This window comes from Pelodiscus sinensis, chromosome 2 (assembly GCF_049634645.1).
Source record: "Pelodiscus sinensis isolate JC-2024 chromosome 2, ASM4963464v1, whole genome shotgun sequence".
NCBI lineage: Eukaryota > Metazoa > Chordata > Testudines > Trionychidae > Pelodiscus > Pelodiscus sinensis.
Window position 1 is genome coordinate 9,334,006 of NC_134712.1, and position 24,968 is coordinate 9,358,973.

Sequence of the window (24,968 nt, forward strand, 5' to 3'; positions counted from 1 at the left end):
ACACATTTCCCAGGGGCCGGGAGATCCTGTTAGCTCTCCTGACTATCCACATTGACTTTTGTGGTTCACACGGCCAGAGCAGGCCCTTTGCATGGACATTCATCCTTAGCGTGTTATTATTGTGCCTATAGTTACACCGTGCGGCTACGTCTACACTGGCAGCCTTTTCCGGAAATGCTTAAAACTGAACAGTTTTCTGTTATAAATATTTCTGGAAAAAGCGCGTCTACATTGGCAAGATGCTTTTCCAGAAAAGCACTTTTTCCGAAAAAGCGTCCGTGCCAATGTAGATGCTCTTTTCCACAAAAAAGCCCCGATCATTATTTTCGCGATCGGGGCTTTTTTGCGGAAAACACTACTGTGCTGCCTACACTGGCCCTTTTCTGGAACAGTTTTCCGGAAAAAGGACTTTTGCCCGAACGGGAGCAGCATAGTATTTCCGGAAAAGTGGCTGATTTCTTACAGTAGATCGTCAGTGCTTTTCCGGAAATTCAAGGGGCCAGTGTAGACAGCTGGCAAGTAATTCCGGAAAAGCGGCTGATTTTCCGGAATAAGTGGCCAGTGTAGACACAGCCTGCAAGTCAGGGCCAAAATTCCAGCTGAACGGGGATATAGGTAGTGCGTAGGCCCTACAGGTGGGCATGCATTTTGCCCTCTCTGGGTATGTCTACACTACAACGTTAATTCGAACTAACTTAGTTCGAATTAGTTAATTCGAACTAAGCTAATTCGAACTAACGCATCCAGACTAAAAAAGTAGTTCGAATTAGCGTTTTGCTAATTCGAACTAGCATGTCCACATTAAGTGGACCCTGAACCGGGCTTAAGGATGGCCGGAAGCAGTGCCGGCAGGGAATCAGAGGAGGACTTAAAGCGTAGAGATGCTGTCTCAGGCTAGCCGAGGGCTGTGCTTAAAGGGTCCCGATCCCCACCTCGGACAGACAGTTCTCAGGGGTGCCCCGCTTGCAAAGCAGTCCTGGTTTGGATTGCCCGGAGTACCCACACTGGGCACATCACAGCACTCGGCCATCAGCCCAGCTGCACTTGCCGCAGGCTGCCATCTGGGGAGAGGGGGCAATTGGGGGGCTGCAGGAGAGCTTCCACCCCCAGAAGCCTGCAGAGCCAGCCCAGTCCTCCCCATCGGGGGCTCGTGCCCCATTCCTCCCTCACCTCCTTCCACTTACCCTTCCCTAGCCCCTCTTCTTGATGTACAAAATAAAGATAATGTGTCTTCCAAAATGGAATCTGTCTTTATTGAACAAAACTGGGGGAGACTGGGAAAAGGAGGTGGGAGAGGGGAAGAGAGAGGCTGGGAGAGGGGAGGGCAACTAAAATGATCAGGGGTTGGAAACAGGTCCCATATAAAGAGAGGCTAAAGAGACTGGGAATTTTCAGCTTAGAAAAGAGGAGATGGAGCGGGGACAGGATAGAGGTCTCTAAAAGCAGGAGTGGGATGGAGAGGGTGCATACAGAAACGTTCTTCATTAGTTCCCATAAAGAAGGACTAGAGGACACCAAAGGAAAGGAATGGGTAGCAGGCTTCAAACTAGTAACAGAAAGTTGTTCTTCACAAAGCAGAGTCAACTTGTGGAACTCCTTGCTGTAGGAGGCTGTGAAGGCTAGAACTAGAACAGAGTTTAAAGGGAAGTGAGATAAAGTGATGGAGGTTGGGTCCATGGAGTGGTATTAGCCAGGGGGTAGGAGTGGTGTCCCTGCCCAAGGTTTGTGGAAGGCTGGAGAGGGATGGCACGAGACAAATGGCTTGGTCACTGTCTTTGGTCCATCCCCTCCAGGGTCCCCAGGGTTGGCCGCTGTCGGCAGACAGGCTACTGGGCTAGATGGACCTTTGGTCTGACCCAGGACAGCCATTGTAAGCTCAGGGCTCAGGGTCGGGGGTCTCAGTGGACCCCCTTGATTCTCTTGCACACCTGCTCCTGGGTGGCCAGGCTGGCAGCTCTCCTGCCCTAGCCGGCCACTTTCCTGTGCCTAGTGCGGAGATCGTGAATGAGGTCCACAATGTCCGCACTAGCCTAGGCGGGTGCCCGCCTCTTGCGATTCCGGGCAAGCTCCCGGGAGCCGCCAGCCTGGTCCCGGGAAGAGAGGGATGGCTGGGGGGTATCGGGTGGGTTGCTCGATCCGTGCCAGGTGCAGGGTCTGCTGGCTGGGTGCTGGCAGGCTTGCACCTGGCATGGGCACCGTAGCCAGCCCGTCGCCCTTTCAGGGGTCCAGGACCGGGAGGGGGGCATACGAGTTTCCCTGGTGTTGGCCAGAGTGGCCACCAGGGAAACCTGGGGAGGGCTAGCCTCCTACTAGTTCGAATTAAGGGGCTACACACGCCTTAATTCGAACTAGCTAGTTCGAACTAGGCTTAATCCTCATGGAAAGAGGTTTTCCTAGTTCGAACTAAGCGCTCCGTTAGTTCGAATTAAATTTGAACTAACGGAGCGCTAGTGTAGCGCCTATGAAAGTTAGTTTGAACTAACATCCATTAGTTCGAACTAACTTTGTAGTGTAGACATACCCTCTGAGTAGCCATCAGTCCCCACATCCGTGCTGAATAACAGCCTCTGAACTGATCAACTATTGTTAATTCTTTACCCGGTTAATTCTTGGAGCTGCTACATCACCTGTTCTTGCCGGGTAGAGAACTGGAAGCCATCAGCTTGGCACTAAGTCCTTTGTGAATTGATTGGCTCAACCTGCTGCCTAGACTGAGCATGTTCCAGTGTCTGGAGGGTCCCAGGCTGCTTGTCTGGTAAGCAGATGAGTCTGGTTTCTAATCCATTTAAGTCCCTTTTTTTTCCTCCCTAGGGCGCCAAGGGACAGGAAGGAGCCAGAGGAGAGCCAGGAGATACTGTGAGTCATTGCTTCACTGAGGGCAGATTTCTCCATGGGAACACACCTGACGGCTTTCAGAAGTAGCTGCCTTACAGACTAATAATATTCTGCAGCTCCAACAAGAGTTGTGACTCTGAGCAAAGAGAAATACAAACTGCTCAGCCATAGGTGCTCCAGGCAGTTCAATGAACATGGTTCCAGATTGCCCGAGTTTTGTTTGTGCAGTCGGATACTCAGATGAGCCCCTCTCTCCCCCCCCCCCCCCCCGTTTCCAGGCATGGTGCCTATTAAAGCTCTGGGGATGCCTTTCAGGCGCAGGCTAACATCTGGTGCCGAGAGCTTATCGCTCCTCCAGAGCCACAACCTGGTTTTGATCTGGGGCAGCTTTACGCTTCTCCTCCTGCGTCGTCAATTCAGTGTTTTGTCAAAAAGGCGAATTATTTCCATAAAACCACCACGCACGCCTGTCAGGGGAGCGATGTTCCCATGGGCTGAGCTGAGTGCAAGCGAGCACTAATGACTCCGATCCCAGTGTACCCCAGGGAGGGCAGGTTCTTACGCCTTGCTCAAGCCAAGCCCAGCAGAAAAGGAAGTGCTGAAGAGAGCACGAGGCAGTAGAGAAATGGTTTTGAGGAGCCTTCCGTCTGGTGAAGGCTCGATACCAGAAAATGTCCTTGCCTTGATCGTTTCTGTCCTTCAGCCCAGTTACGGCCTATTGTACCATGACTGCTCCCCTACTGAAGTCTATCAGGCTGTTCTAGGCCTGGTGGGAGTGCCCAGGATAGGGTAGATGCTGCCGTGAAAAACAGGCTGCATCCACATGAAGGGGTGTCACTACACACAGCGGTGAAAGGCGCTGGCAGTGGGGAGCTGCTGGAGCCTCTCCCCATTATCTTCCCAGGCCTGAGCAGTTTCCCACTGCTGGAGACTTTCCCTGCAAAGGGGAAACCCCTGAGTCGGGGGGAATGGCCTGAGCTTTTCCCTGCTGCCTCCCTCTGCTAGAGCCTTTCCCTGGGGCAGGAAAAGGTACCAGTAGGAAGACACAACACTGGAAGTAGCAGTGTAGCTGGGGAAGGCACTGGGTGGGGGGGTGGACAGCAATGTAGGATACGTACCCTGGTATGTCTTTACTCGCCTAACTAGCATCTCATCTAAGGGGCATGCAGTGCACATACTCGACATCAGTGTAAGTGTAGGCATAGCCTTAGTAATAGCAACAACGCTGAGAACACCTCGTTCTTTTTTAGCGTTTTTCATCCATAGATCTCACCGTGCTCTACAAAGAAGGATCTATCATTATGGGCCTGATCCAAAGCCCTTTAAGGCAGTATGAGTCTTCCCATTAGGCTGTGGATCAGGCCCTATAACTGGTTGCAGGATGGGGTCCATAATTGCCACGTCAGTGTAAGGAAGTTGGACGTGCGTCTGACTGTTCCTTGGGGGTCGAAGCCTTTGAGTTCTTGTGCTACCGATTCCGAATATTCACCGGCTGAAATAGCGACCTCGCTGCACATATAAAAAGCAGGGAAAGGGTGGAAATTTCCGAGAAGACGTTGTTGCCCTAGAGCCAGTATCGTTGTGATAAATCAGCATAATGGCATCCGTGATCAGACCCTCTGTATTTTATTCTCAGGGTGAGATTGTTTTCCCCAAGCTGGTGGAGCATCTGTCGGGATTTATCGTGGCAATGGATAATTTTTAAATTCCCAAGAGATGTCTTAACCTGTTGTGTACTGTTGAATCCTAATGCCGACTGTAAAATCTTTGAGCCAGGTGTTCTCTTTTACTCTGTACTTGTACAGCACCTAGGAAAAGGTGGACTCCAATCTCATTTGAAACTTCTAGCTCCTACAATAATACAAATAATATTTTCATGGTTTTTTCTTACAACAGGGTCCTCCTGGTCCTGCTGGACCCCCAGGTCTCCAAGGCTTGTCAGGAAACGTGGTATGTATTCATCAATGGATTTGAGCCCCATCTGTACCCTGCCACATTTCTCTTGCTTGGTTTCTGAGGTTTCCATCTCTCAGGTTCTGCTGCTGTTGTTTTTGTAGTTCACCAGGGTTAGCCCCTGGTGGTCTGCTGCTATATTTACCTGTACCTCTGCAGGTACCAGCGACCAGAGCTCCCATTGGCCACGGATCACTGTTCCTGGCCATTAAAAGCAGTAGGAAGTGGTGTGGAATGGGATACCACTTCCCACAGCTCCTCTTGGGCAGATACGGTGATCTGTGGCCAATGGGAGCTATGATCACCGGTGCCTGCAGAGCTACAGGTAAATATAGCAGTTGGGGCCCACCAGGGGCTAAGCCTGATGGTCCGGATTTGGCCCATGGGCCAATATTTGCCACCTCTGAATTGCAGCCTGTTACTCTCTTTGAGATACTCAGTGGTCCTGGATAGCTTGGGAGTGGTATATTCAATAGGACGTTCTCACTGTCAGGCACTGCCTCCTGGCCAGGCCTAGCGGTCGGAGCAGAGGTCGAAGCCAGATGTTGGATTGGAAATGGGCCAAGGGTGGAGCTGGAATCGAGGTCCAGAGTCACAAACAAGCTCAGAGTCTGTAGTCAAGACAGAATCAGAACAGTAACGGCAGTCCAGGTGCAAGCCTGAAGAGGCTGGTCTGTGGAAATCTGCAATAATTCCTTTAGTGTCTCTGGTCTTACTCTAGTTTTACACCTGTGTGAGTGAGTACAGGGTTTGAACTTTTAATTGCAACACATTCAGGGACATCAGTTGTGCAAATGAGAGCAGCAGAAGTGCTGGGTGACGTGATAAGAGCTAATAGACTATCTAACTATTATTAGATCAGCTGCCTACTGGTTCTCTCTGCCAATTCTAATTAAATTGGGCTGTATTAACATCATGAAGATACTTTGCATATTCATGAATGAGGTGAAAGACAGCTGAAGTGGGAAAATAATATTCATTTCAATACTGTGTTCTAACTTGCAGTCAGAACAACCAATACAAGCCCACAGGGCGGGCTGTACCACTAACAGATGCTGGATAACTCCAAATATTTGCACTGCTTAGTGATGAGCTCAAACCGAGCCCTCCCCTGGCCTTATTGGTGAGGTGTAGTTCATCCCACAACCTCCTGAAAGCACCTGTCTTGAAACTCCCGACTTACAAATCGCGGCCTTCTTTCAGCATGGAAGAAAGGGAAGGAGAAAGGAATGTTATATTCTTCAGTTTGGAGGGAAACTTTTTTTCTCATGACCCAGTTGAAGAAAATTGTTGATGCCCATGACCCAACATAATTTGGCTACTCCGAGGTGGGGCTGAAGAAGAGAGCTTTGGGCTGTAAGAGGGGGCTCTGGATTTGTGTGTGTGGGGAGGGGGTGTCAGGGCTGAAGCAAGAGGGGCTTACCTTGAGCAGCTCCTGGTCAGCAGTGCAGTGGGGGTGCTAAGGCAGGTTACTGCCTCTCCTGGCACCGCAGACCATACTGCACCCCAGAAACCAGCAGCAGCAGCTTCCCAACCAATGGGAGTGTGGAGCTAGAGCTTGGAGTATGGGCAGTGCGTGGAGACCTGTGCACTCCCCCCTCCATTTAGGAGCGCAGTGTAGTCTACGGTGCCAGGACAGGCAGGTAGTTGCCATAGCACCCCCACGGGTCACCTGATCTCTCTACAGCAATGAGGCCCAGGGCCTGATATTCCACGACCCAGTAATGGGTCACAACCTGTGGTTCGAAAACCACTGGTCCAAGCTAGAAAGTATCGGAGAAGTCTGATATGAGCCCATCCGCCTATTATTTCAAGGAAATGAAAAGTGAAATACAAGGGTAACATGCGCACTGAATTAATCCCAGCTGTGTATTGAATTTCCCACTACAGGCTGTCCTCTCTATAATATGGTCCAAACACCTTGAACTCATAGCAAAACAACATAAAGCAGGGATTTTTTTCCCCATGGCTGACTTTTGTGACTTTCACCATTTTTTTTGTGTGAATTAAGAACATGGAATGAGAGGATTTATAATGCATCAGTTCCTATAAGTGTCGATGACTTTAGTGAGGAACAGATGTATACTGGGGTGACTTATAGCAGGGACGCCTTGTATACTGAATATTGGGGTAGGGGATCAGACACAACGATAAATGTGGTGAGTCTTTTGGTTGTAATAAGGCTTCTGGTATCTCTGATCTCTAACGTGCTTTCTGGGTTATTTTCAGCAAACCAGGAAGTTCCAGCAGGATTTTGCAGAGGAGGGAGATATATTTTGGTTAGGGGAGAAGTGGCGCACAAATCTGGAACGATTTAGTGTTCGCTTTTGCTTTGCAGTTCATTCTGTCTTTTCCAGGCAGCTGATGTACATCTCTTCTTGTTCATTGGTCTCAGGATAACAAGTAGTCTGTACTAGGAAAGGCGAGCGTCATAAACCACAATGTATAAATTGTCCAAATCCTCCAGACGCAAAGTCCAGTGCCTCTGTCTATCTCATTTCCTTTAGAATCAAATACCACCCAAAAGAACAGTTTTAAACAGTAGCATTTTTTTAATCCACAGGGTCTTCCTGGAGATGCTGGCCAACCTGGGAAAGATGGACAAAAGGGTGAAAAGGTACAGCAGTTATTTCATGTCTGTCATATAAATGTGTGTCTGGACTTTTAGCACTCTGAGTGGTGACCAGGATTAATAGCTTTTAAGCCAGAAGGAATGATTAGCTCATGTAGTCTGAATTTTTATGTAAAACGGGCCATAGAATTGTTCTTGATTCTCACTGTATAAACCACTACCAGTATTAATAGGACAGGAGATCTTGCAGTGAAAAAACCTTCTTCGCTTTTGTCATTGGCTTGAAAACACATCTGCTCAGGGATGATTGTGGGGGGTTCTAAGCTCTTTGTTTCAATCTGTAAATCTCCAGCTGTAAGCAAAATCTTACAGCACCAGCTAGGCAAGCTGCGACTTCTTCTGCTTTCATACCAACCTCTTTTAATTGTACAGCTCCCTTCTCCTCCCAGCACATCCTCCCCTCCATTTGTCTGTCTCATCCAACTTTTATGGTCTGCCTCTGGACTGTAAATTGTCTTGGGTGAAGACTGTCACCAGTACCAAGCCAGGTATGATGGAGCCCTGATCCTTGAATGGGCTCTATATTAGAAATGATTAACAGTAACATTGGCATTAGCTGCACACAACAGAAGGATAACATTGCAAAATGTAGAGAAGTCCCAGTATATCGAGCCCTCCCACCAAATCACCATCCATGTTCCCAACATTCATCAGATCCCTCAATTTCCTTCAAACCCGAATGTTCCCTGAATTAAATGCGTCTTCTAGTATGTTTCCAAAGCAAATGGGGGCACCACAATAGAAAGGTGAAGGAAAAGGGTATTCTAGAATCAAGAACCCCTCTCCAACGGAAGAGGGAAGGACCCCTTACAAGGAACACCCTGCTACCAGTCCTTTCTCCCCCGCTTGTTAAAGCAGAGGACTAGTAACTCAAGCTCTTCTGCTGAGTGTAACTGCATCGATATTACACAGACTGGAGGAAACTTTATCCTAGCAAAGCCCCAAACCATTTAGGACTAAAGTTTTCTTTTAAAGGGAGAAATCCCAACACCCTCATGAGAGTATTGACTATAAAGGTGAAGATGCATCATTACATTCATGTAATAACATACAACGGGGCTTCCTATGACACTGAGGAACGTTCTGCTTGTACAAGTTAGACGGAAGCATTGGACATATTTATCCTCCTGGGAGATATGCTCCAGAAATGGACCTTAGCTCACAATTGGCATGCCTTCCACAGGGTGACCCAGGAAAGGAAGGAAAACCAGGACTACCTGGGCTGTCAGGTGAGCCTGGCCCTGCTGGAATACCTGGCTTACCCGGGAAGGGTAAAGACGGAGAACGGGTAAGTCCTCTTTATGCACTCTGCATCCGACTAGGCCCAGTTTCTAGAGGAATTCAAATGAAATTGCCTCGGCAGAAGCAGAGTATAAAACTGTAGTGCAGCATTATGTTATTACACGCTGAGACTGACAACAGCCACCCTTTGAGTGGATACGGCTGTCAATATCAGCACCTACAGGAAACTTGCTCGCCTCTGCTGTTCTCCTACCTCGCAGGTGGGCTCTTCCTCTCTCTCTCTGGCCAATGACTATTTCAGCAGTTATCCACAGTAGAACAGCTTCACTGGGAGAGATTGAAGGAGCCCCACATCTGAATATCCTGTAATTCAATGGCTAGAGCCCTCTCCTGAGATGTGGGAGACACCCATCCCTCCCTGTTCAAGTCCTGTCTCCCTCTTAGGCAGAGGGGGATGCTGATGCTGGGTCTCCCATGCCCCAGGTGAGTGCTCTATTAAGATAGAAGTTAGAAGGCGAGCTCCTGCCGCTATTCCTCTTCCACCCCTTGCCATTTTCAGTGGATTCAGGACATCACAAGGACTTAACTCAGTCCCCACGAGACATCATCTTTGGTGCCTAAGCCACCAGACTCCTGGTAGTGGGTTCCCATTTGTGTATCTCTAAGCAGAGAAGGACACATCCCTGAAGCTTTAGCACAGACATCCCTCTTCTTGGAATCTCCTACTAGGCAGCTCCCCACCTAGTAGACTGGCTTTGGGGGATTATATTCATAGGGGTGTCTCGTTCCCCATTCACTGTATAGGTAGGCTCCTAACTCAGGCTTTCTGGACCATGTTTTGTTCCTGTGATTCTCTGGATGCCTAAAAGTTAAACGCTCAGTGTCACAACTGCTAAGTTCCTTCGTGGATCCCACGAAATTATTCATTTGATGTAAGAATCGCTTTTCTTTATTTTTCAAAGGCCAAGCTTCTGCATGGTACGTGTTGACTATTTTCTGTTTCGATTATGGCTATTTAGGGTGAAAGAGGCTCCCCAGGCTTACCAGGACTCCTCGGACACAAGGTGAGCCTTTACCTCCATTCCTCTGTGGATCGTACTCAGAAATCAGGACACATTTGCACGTTGTCACTGGGGCTGGTGGAAGATTTCATTGAACATATGGTCCGTTTTTCACTGGAAAATATATTTTTGGTGAAACATTTACTCAAAATGCCTTCCTGATTTTCTGTGGAAAAAGGTTGCAAGAGAAACTTTCCAAGCAACTCTACGTATTTCCCGTGTAATGTCTCTCTGGTTGTGTACATGGAAATAGTAGCTTAGTAAATAACTTATATCTCGGTATAAAGCTATAACTAAGATGAGGGGCCAAGTTCTGCCATGCTTCCTGAGACACAACCCATACTAACTTCACTGGCAACCTTGAATCAATACAATGATGGACTCTTTACAGTTGTAGGATCAGCTGCAATTTAGATTCCTTTGCAGTCACTCAGGTGTTCCCCTCATATGACAGACATTGCTTCCTTCACGCTCTGCTGCTCATCCACCCTTGGAGTGGACCTTTGGATTGCAGCTCTCTTCCCCCATTGCACCCTGCTGTTTCCCCACCATGTTAATACAGCAGGCCCCGGTGTATTCAGTATCTGTAGGAAACTTCCATCCAGGAGCCTGTGAACAAAGGCTGATTACAGTGACTGAAAACAGCTTCAAAATGAACATGATTTACTCACCCAAAAGTAAATGGTAAGCAGGAAAAAAAGGGTTGAAACAACAAAAGTCTGGTCTTGCTTTTGAATTCTGTTATGAATAATTTACTGTATGTTTTTGATCAGAAGCCTGTTTGGTCATAAGCCAATCCCCTCCTCCAGTTAAAAAATTGTAAAAGTTTCAATAACCCATTCATAAGCTGACTCTATATAGGCGGTTTGCAAACTTCTGGTATCAGCTCATCAGCGTAAGCCACTGACTCACTGGGACGTTTTGTCTACCTGGAGCATCTATGAGCATGGAGCTCTCGGCTCCCATTGGCTGCTGTTAACCTTTCCCAGCCAATGGGAGATTCAGGAAGCTGATTGCCACTTCCCGCCACTCCCTTTGGCCTGGAATGGAGAACAGCAGCCACTGGGAGCTGATGGGCTCCGTGCCTGCAGATACTTCAGGTACATAAAACTTCTCAGTGCAATAGCAGTTTGCCCTGCTGGGCTGGAACTAAAGTTTGCAGATCCCCCAAGTTAACAAAAATTGGTAAAATGCAGTGGCCCCCACCCTTTATTGTAATTTTTTTTTACCAAAAGAATTAGGCTTATGATTGAGTATATATGGTAATTTTTAACAATGGGGTCTTTTAGCTTATGGAATAGTCTCTTAAAGGGTGTGGTTGAAACTCTATTCTTGAGTAATTTGAAACTGCCCTGGATAAAGTACTTAACAATATATCATAAGGAACAACTCTGCACTGATAATGGAATGGGCAATGTTATTCTGTTACTCTATAGTTGCTTTCCAACTGTATCTTCTATGATCTTCAGAATAAACACCTGGCAGTTACCTGTGTGTACAACCTACTATAGGAAAGTAAGTGGCTGCTCACAAGACTGACGTTTTCCTGTGCCTTGCAGACTACTTGCTATCCTGCAGGCCATCAGAGTTCCACGTATAAAACCACATGAAAGCAGCAGTATTCTATACGCTGGTTGTCCCAGCAAAGATCTGAGGTCCTCACCTCATCTCTGTACATCAGGTCAACCCAGTTAGCAAAAGAAGAACCTTGTTGGAAATGGAATGCGATATGCTAGCTGATCCACATACTGGATAAATAATTATGGGCTCTGTCCTCCCATTCTGTTGCATGATGTGGCATAGAATGGAGTCACACGTATACGCAGAAAATGGGGCTGAGCACTTTTGAAAGAAGGAAAGCAGTTGCAGAATATGACGAGTTGCCAGTGAATGTTCCCTAGTATAAAGAACCGGTGACTTTTCCATGTCGCCATGTTATCATAGTGCCTCCGCAGCGTATTTGTAATGACTGTGTGGCGGTTTCACGTGAGATACGTTGGAAGCATCAGTGATGTTTTCTGAGCTGAAAATTAGTGTTAGCCATTGGTCGCTTTTCTCAAACATACAGACTCTTGGTGGCTTCTAAATCTTTCGTCTCTTGATGTTTCAGGGAGATAGAGGGGCTCCTGGTCTTCCTGGACAGCCGGGAGACAGAGGTGCACCAGGAGTTGGAGAAGCTGGGCTTCCTGTAAGTACTAAAGAGACCTCCCTCACTGGTAACAAGACAAGGGCATGGCCATTGCCAGCTGCTGAAATGAGCATCGAAGGCTGCACTGTAGGGTGAATTCTCTTGCAGTTCTAACATTAGTTTACCTAATGAAGTTGCAAACTGCTGACAGCTTCCAGAAACTGATATTGGCCAGATTTTAACACATCTGTCATAGGGAGTTGCTGGTGGGTTTATAAATTTGTCACCCCAACCCCCCTCCCCCAAAGGGTATGTCTACACTACGGGATAAGGTCAAATTAAGCCATGCAACTTCAGCTATGTTAATTGCGTAGCTGAAGTTGAAGTAGCTTAACCCAACTTTTGGCACTGTCCACACTGCAGGAAGTTGAAGGGAGAACACTCTTCCTATGACTTCCCTTGCTCCTTGTGGAAGAGAGACTACCGGTGTCAACTGGAGTGCCCCACTCATTTCGAATAAGTGTGTCTTCACTAGACCTGCTAATTCAAATGCTGGAAGATTGACAGCAGCAGCTCCGATCTTCTCTGTAGTATAAACGTGCCCAAACAGGCAGGCAAGGTGATGGTCTCAAAGTGGTTAATATCTGTTTCTGCAGTTCCAGAAACAATCATGTTGGTGCTATGTGACACCAGAGTTCCGTGTCATTTCACACCAAATGTCTTTTGGTCTTTTGGGAGGTGTTTGTTTCTGTTTGCACAGCATGTCTCGCTAGCAACTTAGCTCCCATACAGATTATCGCTTAATACCAATAGACCACAAGTGACATTTTCACTGTGCGAGGGAGGCCTTTCTGACTTCACATTTCCCCAGCTTGCGTGCTGAGGTTGGTTAAGAGAGAAAACCAAAACCATGATTTAAATAAATGCCATTATTTTCCTTCTGTACTATGTTTTGGGAAATGGAAGCAAAAGATTAGGCATCCTGGCTAAAGTCTATTCTGTGGTCAGAAGTCTTAATACATTATTTTAAAACCCAATTTTCAAAAGATCTACTTGTCTGCAGTACTGTAACTATTTAAGCACATATTATACTTTTCAACTGAGATGTGTGTGAATCCTATACAGTTATGCCCCTTTATGTCCACAGCGCCATCTAGTGTCTTCATCTTTGGGATTTTCACCCCTTCCATAGAATACAAAGTACATCTTTGGAGCTATGCTGTAGCCTGTTTTTTTATGGCCTTGAGGGGTCTGTTCCTCCCAGGTAATGAGTGAGTCTGTCCCCTGGTATTATCAGTGAGATCTGAGGACACGCCTCACCTTTCAGATGCTTTTTAGAATCTTGCAAATTCAGGCCCCAGGTATGTAAGTGTGTAAACAAACTCCACTCTTGATCACACTCCTGAGAAGGTAGCAAACCCAAACATCCTAAAATCTGTGCATCCCCACATAATATGTCTTAAGGTTAATAGACCCTACTTCAGTCAATACTTCCCAACAATACCATTCAGTGGTATCTAGATATTGCTCTTTCCCTTTATACTCGGAACAGGAAGTAACTTTGCTATGGCAAACTGTATCACTTTGTGATAACTATTGATACGTGCTGACCTGTAAAGTTTGCATTTCCCATGCTGGGGATTGTTTTTGTGAATGAGATGTGCGGGGTATTTAGCTAGCCCATTCCTGAGGCCAGGTCACACTAAAAGGGAAGGTAGAGTCAAGATACGCAACTCCAGTTATATTAATTAGGTAGCTGGAGTTGATGTACCTGGTTTTGAGTTTTCCCACCATCCCCACAGTGGGAGGCCGTTCAGATCAAACAGTCCCATCAGCTTCCCTTACTGTTTGCAGAAGTAGGAATGCCCTCTGAGTTTGATTTAGTGAGTCTTCACTAGTCACACTAAATCAAACTCCAGAAGATCAATCATGGCCGCATCAATCTTCCGTTTAGACATGGCTTATTTGTTCCTTCTCCTATATTTGCACCTACAAAATCCTGTTGCCATGATTTCTAAATGACATCTTGTTTTTCCATTGGAAAGCCAAAAGCGTCTCAGACAGGAGGGCTCATCCTTTAAATGTGATTATGATTATACCAGGCTAATTAATTTCAGTTGCACAAATGAACATTTTGAAATTAACGTCTCAAATGAGAAAATACATTAGCTTCTGTGAAGCCTAGTGTGCCATTATGATTTGTTATTTTTTAGTTATTGGTAGGGTATTCTATAAATCACCATTTCACTGACAGCATGGAAATTCTGAAAACACCCCCAAGCCTTGATCTTTTAGATTTTTTTTTTTCAAAGGACAATGTCTGCAACAAAGTCTTTACTATAAAACATTACTTTCACTGGTCAGTGTCAAGGACACAATGAATTTTACAAATAAATGTAGTCAGTTACAAGAACAGGAAGCATTTTCCTTCTGTATCCTTGAAAATTGTATCCTTGAAAATGATTAAAGTTACATGTAAAATTCAGTCCTTGCAAACTCCATGAAATTGTATTACTTTTGTATCTCCACTGTCCTATATTCTTCCTCCCGCCAAAAATTGTTATTTGCACAGAGCTCTAGTTACTGGGCTCGCAACAGGTGACTGGACGAAATTCTAAGGCCTACCTTTTTCAGGAATCCAGACTAGATGATTTAATAGTCCCTTCTGGCCTTAATATCTGTTTATGTGAATGACTAGACTAAGCACTCAGTTTAAGGTACACAACTCCAGTAGATAAAATACGTACCTGTGGTTCGCTTCTCTGAAGCAAAGCTTGGTGGTATCTCCACAGTGGGAGGCTGACAGGAGCAAATGCTCTCACTGGCATCCCTTACTCCTCACAAAAGGAGGAGTACTGGACACCAGCAGGAGTGCCCTCTGAGTTCAATTTAGTGAGTCTCTACTAGACTCACTAAATTGAACTCTGGAAGATTGATCGCGGCAGTGGCGATTTTAGTGTAGACAAGGCTTACGAGTGTCAGAATCTTGCTCAACTGTGTACATCATTCTCCTTACTTCAAAGCATTGTTTTTTCCTAAGTTGGAAAGAATTAGTGTGTTGCTCACAACAAATATGGTATTGCCATCTACCAGTCTGTATCATGGGCAACGGGACTGGCAGCCTCCCTGGGCCCCTGCACAAGGTTGATGGCGGGAGTCTGCTCCCTGCCCCCTAAAAGCTGGGGCAAAGCAGCCCTTAGCACTTCCTGAAGAGTTCCGTGCCTCTCCCAGGCAGCGCTCAGTGCTAAGTGGAGTTTGATATGCATTGCTCTAACAGCAACTTAGAGGGCCCAGAGCTTCAGCTGCCACTGCTACTGCAGTGGCAGCAGTGGCATCTGGAAGCTCCAAGCCTTTTTGTATTGATAGGCCCCAGAACAACTGCCCCCTTTGCCTCCCCCACATCTGGTCAGTGAGCCTGATCATGAGTATTGACCTATTGCTCTCAGTGATGAGGTGAGGCTAGTCCCAGAACTGTTCTGACTTTTATTTCCCTTTCTGCTTCCAAAAAAAAAATCAGACTTTTTTCTCTCTCCCCCTAGGGTGTGTGTGTGTGTGTCTTTCTTTCTTTCTTTCTTTCTTTCTTTCTTTCTTTCTTTCTTTCTTTCTTTCTTTCTTTCTTTCTTTCTTTCTTTCTTTCTTTCTTTCTTTCTTTCTTTCTTTCTTTCTTTCGGATTCTTCTCATCTCTAACTCCCCATTAATTCTGATCTCAGCACACTGGCTGCTGCTCAGTCTGGAGTTTTGATCTAGCTGGAGTTGAGGTTTGCACTGATGTAAAAGATCGAAGTGGGGCAAAAAGTAGGTGAGCACCAATAGACAAAATATGTAAATAAAACTGCAAACTGGAGGGCTTGACTCCGGGTGACTTCAATGAAGCTGTTGTCATGTGTAAAGGTTGCAGAATCAGACCCTTTAACAGCACTGTGAATGAGGGATGTGTTTAGTGCTCCTCACTCAGGACCCAAAGTCACCATCTCTGAGCTCTGCATCTCACTCTTTTGCAGCCTTGGTATGTCACTTAACCTCTGTCTCTGCTTTGCCATCTGTACAGGGGAGGTAAAATGTTGATTTTTCTATCTCTGGGTTGAGAAAATGAATGTTTGCAAAACACTGTTTTACTATATATTTAGAAATGTGTGTCTGTCTGGTCGTCCATCTGTCTGTAAGTTTGTTTGTTCAAGAACTCCTTCTAAATGGAAAGAACTAGGACCACCAAAATTGGTTTGCAACTTCCTCTTATTGTAACTTAAAGCACGGTAAGGGCTTGGTTGTCCTAAGATAATAGGATGTGTGTGAAATTTGACTGAGTCGCATAAAATGGAAAGGGAGGGGTCTGATACGAGGGAGTTATACTGCCGGATGGCCACAGGGGGCAGCAAGGCGCCAGAGATGGCAACCAGGACAACTATAGCCCCACTGGTCCAGCAGGGGGCAGCGTTGGAGGAACGGACAGCTATCTACAATATAATTCAGAACGTTTGTCTGTTTGGGTGACTGTCCCCCAATGGGAGGACACGCACCCCTCCCCTGGCAGTACCTGTTGTAGCGTCCATGGACAGGAGCTTCCCACCTGGCCCCAGCCTGCTGTGGTGAGGAGGCTTAGGTTGTCCTCTGTCTGCAGGGCAGCCTGTATACTGAACCCCTCATCCCCAGCCCCACCTCAGAGCAATGATTTCAGTGAAGAAAAAGACCTATTTGAGTTAAGGACCTGAGCAATGCTGAGTAAATCTTCTAGTGCTACATACTAGCAATATGTGCCCATCCTGCCAGAGCTGCCCGGGAGAGAGGGAGAAAGCTCCGCATGGCACAAAGGGGAGAACTCTCATGAGGATATTTCTACATGGAAGTTTTCTTCACTGTTTCCACTTGTTTGATGTTGGTTATTGTACAGGGATTTCTCCCTCTCCCTCCCTCTGCAACATAACTACTCAGGGGTTCAGCTTGGTGGATTAGACAGCTTGTAAAGCTGCACTGAGCAGCTGCTGTGACCCCCCTGGGCTGTGTTACCTTAGCGTCACTCGCTGCCTGGAAGACTGTTGGATTGTTTCTTTTACACTTTTCTTCCTCCATTTACTGTCTTTGTTGCTTGCTTCATCTGCTTCAGGGAGACCACCTGCCATGCTGATTCTCTTCCTTTTCCTGACTGCTCCACCTGTGCTTTTCATTAATCCTAAACTTATGTTGCTGTTCTCTAATTGATCACATAGGATGTTGATTTCAGGTTCTACTGGCCTTTTCATCTGTGTTGTTGCTGTTTGTTTGCAGGGCCCTGCGGGACCAGCAGGAGACAAAGGGCCATCGGTACAGTATGTCTTGCTAACAACACCAGCTTTTACAATGGTGCAACGTTTATAGTGATGATTTTGTTAAGATGTGTTTATATTTCCCATTTGCCTGGTAATGATGGAGAGATAGAGCTACATGATTTAGGTCACGATGCAGCAAAGCACTTAAGTGCCTGTTCAGTTTTGGAACTACTCACATACGTACACCACATTGTTACTTTCTGCCTAAAGTCCAGCAAAACACTTATGAATGTGTTTAAATTTTAAGCTTGCCTGTAAGTGTTTTGCTGGACTTTAGGTAGAAAATAACAATGCATTGTCTCACAGTCAACTTGTGGAACTCCTTGACAGAGGATGTTGTGAAGACCTGGGACTTTCACAAGGTTCAAAAAAGAACAAGATAAATTCATGGAGGTTAGGTCCATTAAAGCTTATTAGCCAGGATGGGTAGGAATGATGTCCCTAGCCTCTCTGTTTATCACAGGCTGGGAATGAGTAACAGGGATGGGTTCATTTGTTGATTACCTGTTCTGTTAATTCCCTCCGGGACACCTGGCATTGGTCATTGTTGGAAGACAGGAAACTGAGCTAGACAGACCTTTGATCTGACCCAGTATGGCCATTTTTATGTCCTGCTGTATCTAACCAGTCACAAGACAGCCAGGACTCACCTGTCTCCTACTTTGTTGGGATAATATTGTTTAACCTGATTTCTGCTGATACTCTAGAGTCAATCTTGATTTACAGTGATACTGGGAGATCAGAATCATTCCCCTTGTGTTTGTCATTGAGTACAGGGGACAGGGAGACAGGCTATCTGGGTTCTGTTTTCCTCTCTTCAGTATGACCTGAGATGAGTCAGTTGACTCACTGCTTAACCTTTCACTGCTCTGAAAGTGCTAGAATGCCTACAGCACCAAGGGCTTGTGAGGCTGCAAGGTTCCTGGAGTTCCTTTAATGGGAGATATTATATCAGCATGGAGTGTGATGGGTTTTCTAGAAAATCAGTTCAAATGCCAGAGTATTGCTAGTTAAATGGGTCCTGGTAGTTAAATGGCGGAGAGCTCCATTTCTGCAGCAGACAGGAATAGAGCAGCTGTTAAATAGGAGCACGGGGTATAAATGGGCTGCCAACATTTCTGATGAGTTTTATTTATTCCCATTTTACCAGGGCCCTCGAGGTTTACCGGGTGTTCCAGGCCCGCAGGGGCCAACTGGGCAGGATGTAAGTAAAGAAAGCGAGAGATTATTATAGTAAAAAAGTCTGCCTACCATCAATATTGTCATTTCAATAAACAAAATGGTCTGTCCCAGTCCAGGAGCTGGTTCTTTCGGGTGGGCCAATGAGATAGTTACTAGCAATAGAACAAACTGAACCAAAGAAATATGTAGGTCAAACATCTGGGAGAACAATCTAAAAGACCTATTAGCCGGTGCAATGTCAGGAAAGTCCCATTACTGAGCCTGGTAGAACAACACCGGAGAAGGTGTACTGTCAGGCTACATCTACATTGGCACCCCTTTCAAGTAGGAATAAGAAATCCTCCGGAAAAGGCTTTATTTTCCGGAGAATAACGTCTAGACTGGCGCTTTTCTCCGGCTTTTCCCCAAGCCGGAAAAAAGCGGCAGCCATGTTAATGCAAATACCGCGGGGGATATTTAAATCCCCTGCGGATTTGCCTATTCCAAAATGCTACATTAGCATCCCTTTTCCGAAAGGGGTGCCAATGTAGACACAGCCTCAGAGAAAAATCCTGGACTCTCAAGGGAAGCCTCAAGGTATCTACTCACTGTTAGAGAAGAAACAGGTGACCCATGAGCAGATAGGGTAAAGAGAGCTGCTTTATTGCCCATCCACATTAATCTCGGACATTCAATAAAATGGCCGAGTGGCAACAAATTGCCAACAATTACACCCTTTCATCTGTTTTAGTATGTTAATTCATACATCTATCACTATTTTCCTTAAAACCTTATTTAGTAATGTTAACTCCTACACAATGAATATTAATAAGGAGGTGATTAATATAGTTATACCTGCCCCTGTTGATTGTTTACTGGTTTTTAGTTGAATCAGCATTACATACTGTCTTCATCAGCAGCTCATAGGGAGGAGGAAAGTTCTTCAACCCTGAAAATGTTTTTACAGACAAGTGCAAAGCCAAAAAAAAGACACTGTTCAGTGCAGCCATCTTCCAAGGCTGCCAGGACTAAGGGGAAAAACATGTTTAAAGAGCAATGACAATGCCTATTGTGACTAGATCCCTTGCCCACTGATGTATAGTCATCCCAGACCACAGCAGTATCCTGGGATGGTGTGTGTATGAGGATAGGGAAGAGGAGATTGTGAGATAATCTTATTGATTTTTCTTTTCATTGTCCATAGGGTTTACCTGGAAATCCTGGGGAAAGAGGACCTCCTGGAAAGCCAGTACGTCATTTCACTTTTAGATTAAATCCCAAAATGTTCTGCTCTTCTCCCTTTTTATATCCTCACCTCCATATACCCCACTCTTCGCAGAGGACAGTGAAACTTTGCTTGCTTGCTATTCTTATTGGGAGGACAGTTACAAGTGGTAAGAGTGATTATGGCAGAAGTGTCTATGGTAGGTTTTGCTCGGTACAAAAATAATTGAATATGCTGTATGTGAATGGAAGCAAAAGCCCCGAACAACAGTCTCTTAGTATTTTCATGCAAGCCCCAGGCTAGAATCTGTCCAGTCCGTCCCTGTATTCTGGAATAAATTCATAATGCAATTGACAAGAGACATATTTGCCCTAATGAGCACCAGAGAGTGCAAGGGAAATCAGTACCAAACCACAGGATATTTTCATGCAAACTTACCTTCAGTGTCTCATTTTATAGAGCTACTTATTACATTTGTATTAACCAATGGATTTATCTTTCCACAGGGTGCCTCCTCCCTGCTTTCTCCTGAGGACATAAATCTCCTAGTCAAGGTATGGCTTAAATAGCCTTTGTAATGAGATTGTTTTTTGCTTTTAACTGGACTAATGCTCCGTGATGGGGATTCATCTGAACCGTCAGCTCCAGGTGTGCATCTGAACATTCTAAACAGCCACATGTGCAAGCAGTTTGTACAGTCACACTAGTGCCAGCAGGGACATGTTAGAGACCAAAGGGGCTCTGTTCAGTAAAATCCACCAGTGCAACAGCATTCAAAGGTCCCTTCCAACTAGTGTAAATTAGAACATCCCAAAGTTTGCTGTTCTTTTAGCTCTAACTGACACTCTGAATTTCTGGGATTAAATATTTTCAAAAAGAATTGCCTAAAGGTAGACTTTAAACACCGCTGAAAGCATCTAAATAACGGGGCCTAATTTTCAAAAATGCTGAGCCCCTACGTCTCCTACCGAAGACCGTTTGAGCTATCGGTATTCAGCTCCTTTTTGAAATCAGGCCACGTTTTCATTTGGTATTTAATAGGGGCGGTAATGTCTATCATTAAACGCCCATGTTTGAAAATATGGGTTTGCAGGTTTCCTTTTGCAGTCCATGAAGACGATTTCATGGGAAATGATCCTGTATTTGATGCTGAGCAGCTGCTAAATCTTTAGTGATGGCCGTGAGCACAGTGGAGAAATTTTAAAGCTGTCTAGGGACATGGCGAGAAATCTTTACCTATTGATTAAAAAGCACTGAAAAATGACTTGCTAACTGGCCTCCTTCTTAGAGCTGAAAAGAGCAGCCCTCTCTGGTTACTATCTTGAGATGAAACCTGATGTTTACACTGCATCTCTTCTCGAAAGATCCCAAATATCGTTACACAATGTGCACTGTATGAGGTTGTTTTGTGTTACAGTAGCACTGAGACCCCAGCTTTGTGCAGAGCCCCATTGTTCTACGGGCTATAAAGTAGGAGGCAGACCGTTCTCTGAAGTGCCTCTATTCTAAAGTAGGTAAGACATCCGAGGAGTAGCAGGGAAAAGAAAGGCAAAGTGCATTGCCCAAGATCAGACAATAGATCTCTGCAGAGCTAGGCACAGAATCTAACCCTTCTGCCTTATCCACTGGACTGCACTGCCTCTCTGTATGAAAGGCTCGGAATTCTGTATGCTTGCTCGGTGTTTCTTGAGATATAGAATATGTAGTGAAAGGGCAGCAAGAGCGTAATGCTCCAGGTGGAATTTGGCCAGGGCACTGTGGCAGACATCTGCCCCTGCAACAAATACCAAGAGCCTTTTCATGACCTCAAGTGGGCAGCGCTTCACTTCTCCGTCTTATTCCACAGTGCCTGCCCCCAATCTGCTGAGTATAGGCGCGGTACTCACGGGGAGGGCAAGTGCCCCCTAACCTGCTTTCTTTAGAGGTGGTAAGACTGTAGCATGAACTCCTCTTGGAGTGAAGGACCACCAAAAACCTCACCTCTTTAACCTGCCTTCTCTCACATAAGCACACAGCAAGGGACGTGTATGTAAAACCACCACGTGCTCTAGCAAAGCAAGACACTCCACTGCACGTTGTGCCCTGCAGGAAGAGGATGAGAGACAGCAAACAGCGCACAACCGATGTGTAGTCACCTTGCTCAGTGCACTACTCCTGAGATACTATGGGGATCCACCTGGTATAAGAACCTATAGAAAATAGAATAGAAGCCACCTCGAATTCTCTGCAGCCCCTGGGTTTTCCCTAGAGAGCAGCCCTCTCAGCACTCCCCCAGCCTAGCTTTTGAGGTTGGATAAGACACTGATTTGATAAGTTCACAAGAGAGGCTGTTTTTCTTTGTATTCTTGCTTCACGTTTCTCCTCTCTCTCCCCCCATAGGAATAGACATTTCCCGCATTCCATGCTCTTGGCTTTAATCTGAGCTATGACTCAGCTGGCCCATTTGAGGACTGCCCATAATGCCTACTCAGGGACCACACCAATGCCATGGCCTGCCATTAATCTGAATGGAGCAGAGACCTACCGCTCCATGCCCATGGTGCCACCTTGCTGACTTCACACTGAATGTCAGTAGCTCTAGAAGGGAGCCTCAGTTTCCTCAATAATACTCTCATCTCTTTCAGGATGTGTGCAACGACTGCCCGCCTGGCCCGCCGGGGCTCCCTGGAATGCCAGGCTTCAAGGGTGACAGAGGTGCCCAAGGACCTCCGGGTAGAGATGGACTGAATGGGAAAATGGTGAGAGATCTGCAGTAAGGTCCAGGCTTCAGGACCATTTTGATCGCTGATTTTAATAGTCCTGTATTCAGTTTCAGGCACTAGGTGCTTCATAGACATGTCTAAAGGCCAGAAATAGGATTCCAACTCTGTTACAGCACCTTTAACCTGCTCGGGTAGCATGAAGGAGCTTAGACGACAAATGGGACAAATGAAAGGGTGGCAGGGGATGACTGGAATACTCTGCCCTCCAGCAAATCTTTGGCTACGTCTACACTGGCCCCTTTTCCGGAAGGGGCATGTAAATTTCACCAGTCGTAGTAGGGAAATGCGCGGGGGATTTAAATATCCCCCGCGGCATTTAAATAAAAATGTCCGCCGCTTTTTTCCGGCTTTTAAAAAAGCCGGAAAAGAGCGTCTACACTGGCCCCGATCCTCCGGAAAAAGCGCCCTTTTCCGGAGGCTCTTATTCCTATTCTTATTTCAAAGTAGGAATAAGAGCCTCCGGAAAAGGGCGCTTTTTCCGGAGGATCGGGGCCAGTGTAGACGCTCTTTTCCGGCTTTTTTAAAAGCCGGAAAAAAGCGGCGGACATTTTTATTTAAATGCCGCGGGGGATATTTAAATCCCCCGCGCATTTCCCTACTACGACTGGTGAAATTTACATGCCCCTTCCGGAAAAGGGGCCAGTGTAGACGTAGCCTTTGTGTTGGGGATTGCTCCCATCCTGAAAGCAGCCTGGACTACAGGAGCCATCCCCCTTGTCTCGCTCCTCCTATATATCCCTCGGGGAAGCCTGCTAAAGGTAGAAAGGACATTTCAGCCAAGCCCTCTGCAGACAAGGGCAAGAGGCTGCAAACAGAGAGAAGAGGGAGGGAAACAACCAAATCAGAAAGGGAGAGGAGAGGACAGGAGAAGACAGTCCTAGTAGCTCCAAGATAGCTGAATGGATTTTCTGTTTCTCAGGAAACCTGCGGGAAGGAGAGAGTGAATTTTTAGGAGGGAGTTGAACAAGAAGGTGGCGGAGGCCTGTGAATATGTGATACTCAATGAGAATGAGGTTTGCAGGACTGCATCCTTAACATATAGACTCATAGACTTTAAGGTCAGAAGGGACCATTATGATCATCTAGTCTGACCCCCTGCACAGTGCAGGCCACAGAATCTCACCCACCCCTCTTAGAATAATCCTCTCACCTATGTCTCAGATATTGAAGCCTTCAAATACTTTGAAGGCCCCAAGATGAAGAGAATCCTCCAGCTGTGATCTATACCCCATGCTACAGAGGAAGGCGAAAAACCTCCAGGGTCTCTGCCAATCTACCCTAGAGGAAAATTCCTTCCCGACCCCAAATATGGCGATCAACTAAACCCTGAGCATGTGGGCAAGACTCATCAGCCAGACACCCAGAAAGTTCTCTATAGTAACTCCTATCATCCCTCCATTGACCTATTTACCTCTGATAATGAATGGTCAATTAGTTACCAAGATCATGTTATCTCAAACCATCCCCTTATAGAATCATAGAACTGGAAGAGACCTCAGAAGGTCGTCAAGTCCAGCCCCCTGCTCTAGGCAGGACCAATCCCAACTAAATCAACCCGGACAGGGTTTTGTCAAGCCGAGACTTAGGGATCTAAGTGGGAGAGGGACCATCTTGGGGCTTCACTCTCAGTCCACATATACCATGTCCATAACCGCAGAAGTACCCACTTCTCTAGTCTCCCCTGTGCTCTGATTTCAGCTCTTTCTCTCAGCCTCCCTACAAAGCCTAAGAGGCTCCCTCTTCTTCTACACCAGCTTGTGTGTTCTACATACATTGGCATAGAACTCAGTGGAGTGACTGGTGTACCTGATCGTCCGGCCCCATGCGTCCTCTGTGCTTTCTCCTGCACATCTCATGGCATCTCACATCTGCCAATTGCATGGTTCCTCTCACTCCAAAGCACTCAATCTATGTGGGCATCACTTCTCCTGGCCACTGGAGGGCTGCTGTGTTGGAGTGGAACACAGGGATTGTGTAAGGCAGGATGTGAGAGGCGCCATATCCAGCTTAAGCTAGGGAGGCACACTGTGAGTCCTCCGGTTCAGCAAACACTTATTTTTGTAGAAAGCCTCAAGGGATGTTTAATCACCACAAGCAACCACACCTCTGTTGTTATATTTTATGCAAAACAAAGCACCTCTGGTACCACCATGCCCCCTGATCTATTATATCCACCATCCAGGCCTCATGGTACTAAGTTGGGACATCGGTTGAGTACAAGTTCAGAGGAGAGATTCCCATCACCTTTTTTGGGGGGGGGGGAAGTCTCCCATCCCAGATCTGAGCATAAATCTCTTAGGTCACATCTTCACATTCCACACTGGAGATCGATCTCCTGGCATTCAGTTTAGCGGGTGTACTTAGGACCCACTAAATCAAATACTGAGAACAGCTCCAGTTGGCACTAGTACTCCTTGCAGTTGAGAGGAATAAAGGAAGCTGACAAGAGCATTTGCTCCCATCGGCCTTGCTCTATGAAGATGGCACCAAACTTGGTTTAAGGTAAGCCAACTCTAGCTATGTGTTTTATGTAGCTGGAGTTGCGAACCTTAAGCCAACCTTCCAGATGTAGTGTAGACCTGGCCCCAGTTACGATATGTCTGAAATTTGTTGTGACTATGATTATGTCTCCCTCTAGTGGCTGGCCTGTCTTTTGAAGAAGAGC

General features: G+C 46.2%; 1 protein-coding gene across 1 annotated transcript in view; it reads left to right on the forward strand.

Moving 5' to 3' along the window:
- The window catches only part of COL22A1 (collagen type XXII alpha 1 chain), a 310,548-nt gene that overhangs the window by 252,513 nt on the left and 33,067 nt on the right, over positions 1-24,968 (forward strand). Inside the window, exons 36-46 of the mRNA XM_075920074.1 lie at positions 2,812-2,856; positions 4,732-4,785; positions 7,352-7,405; positions 8,604-8,708; positions 9,682-9,726; positions 11,834-11,911; positions 17,115-17,150; positions 18,306-18,359; positions 19,521-19,565; positions 20,048-20,095; positions 22,166-22,279. Coding sequence (XP_075776189.1) covers positions 2,812-2,856; positions 4,732-4,785; positions 7,352-7,405; positions 8,604-8,708; positions 9,682-9,726; positions 11,834-11,911; positions 17,115-17,150; positions 18,306-18,359; positions 19,521-19,565; positions 20,048-20,095; positions 22,166-22,279 — 678 coding nt within the window. The remainder of the gene's footprint in view (positions 1-2,811; positions 2,857-4,731; positions 4,786-7,351; positions 7,406-8,603; positions 8,709-9,681; positions 9,727-11,833; positions 11,912-17,114; positions 17,151-18,305; positions 18,360-19,520; positions 19,566-20,047; positions 20,096-22,165; positions 22,280-24,968) is intronic.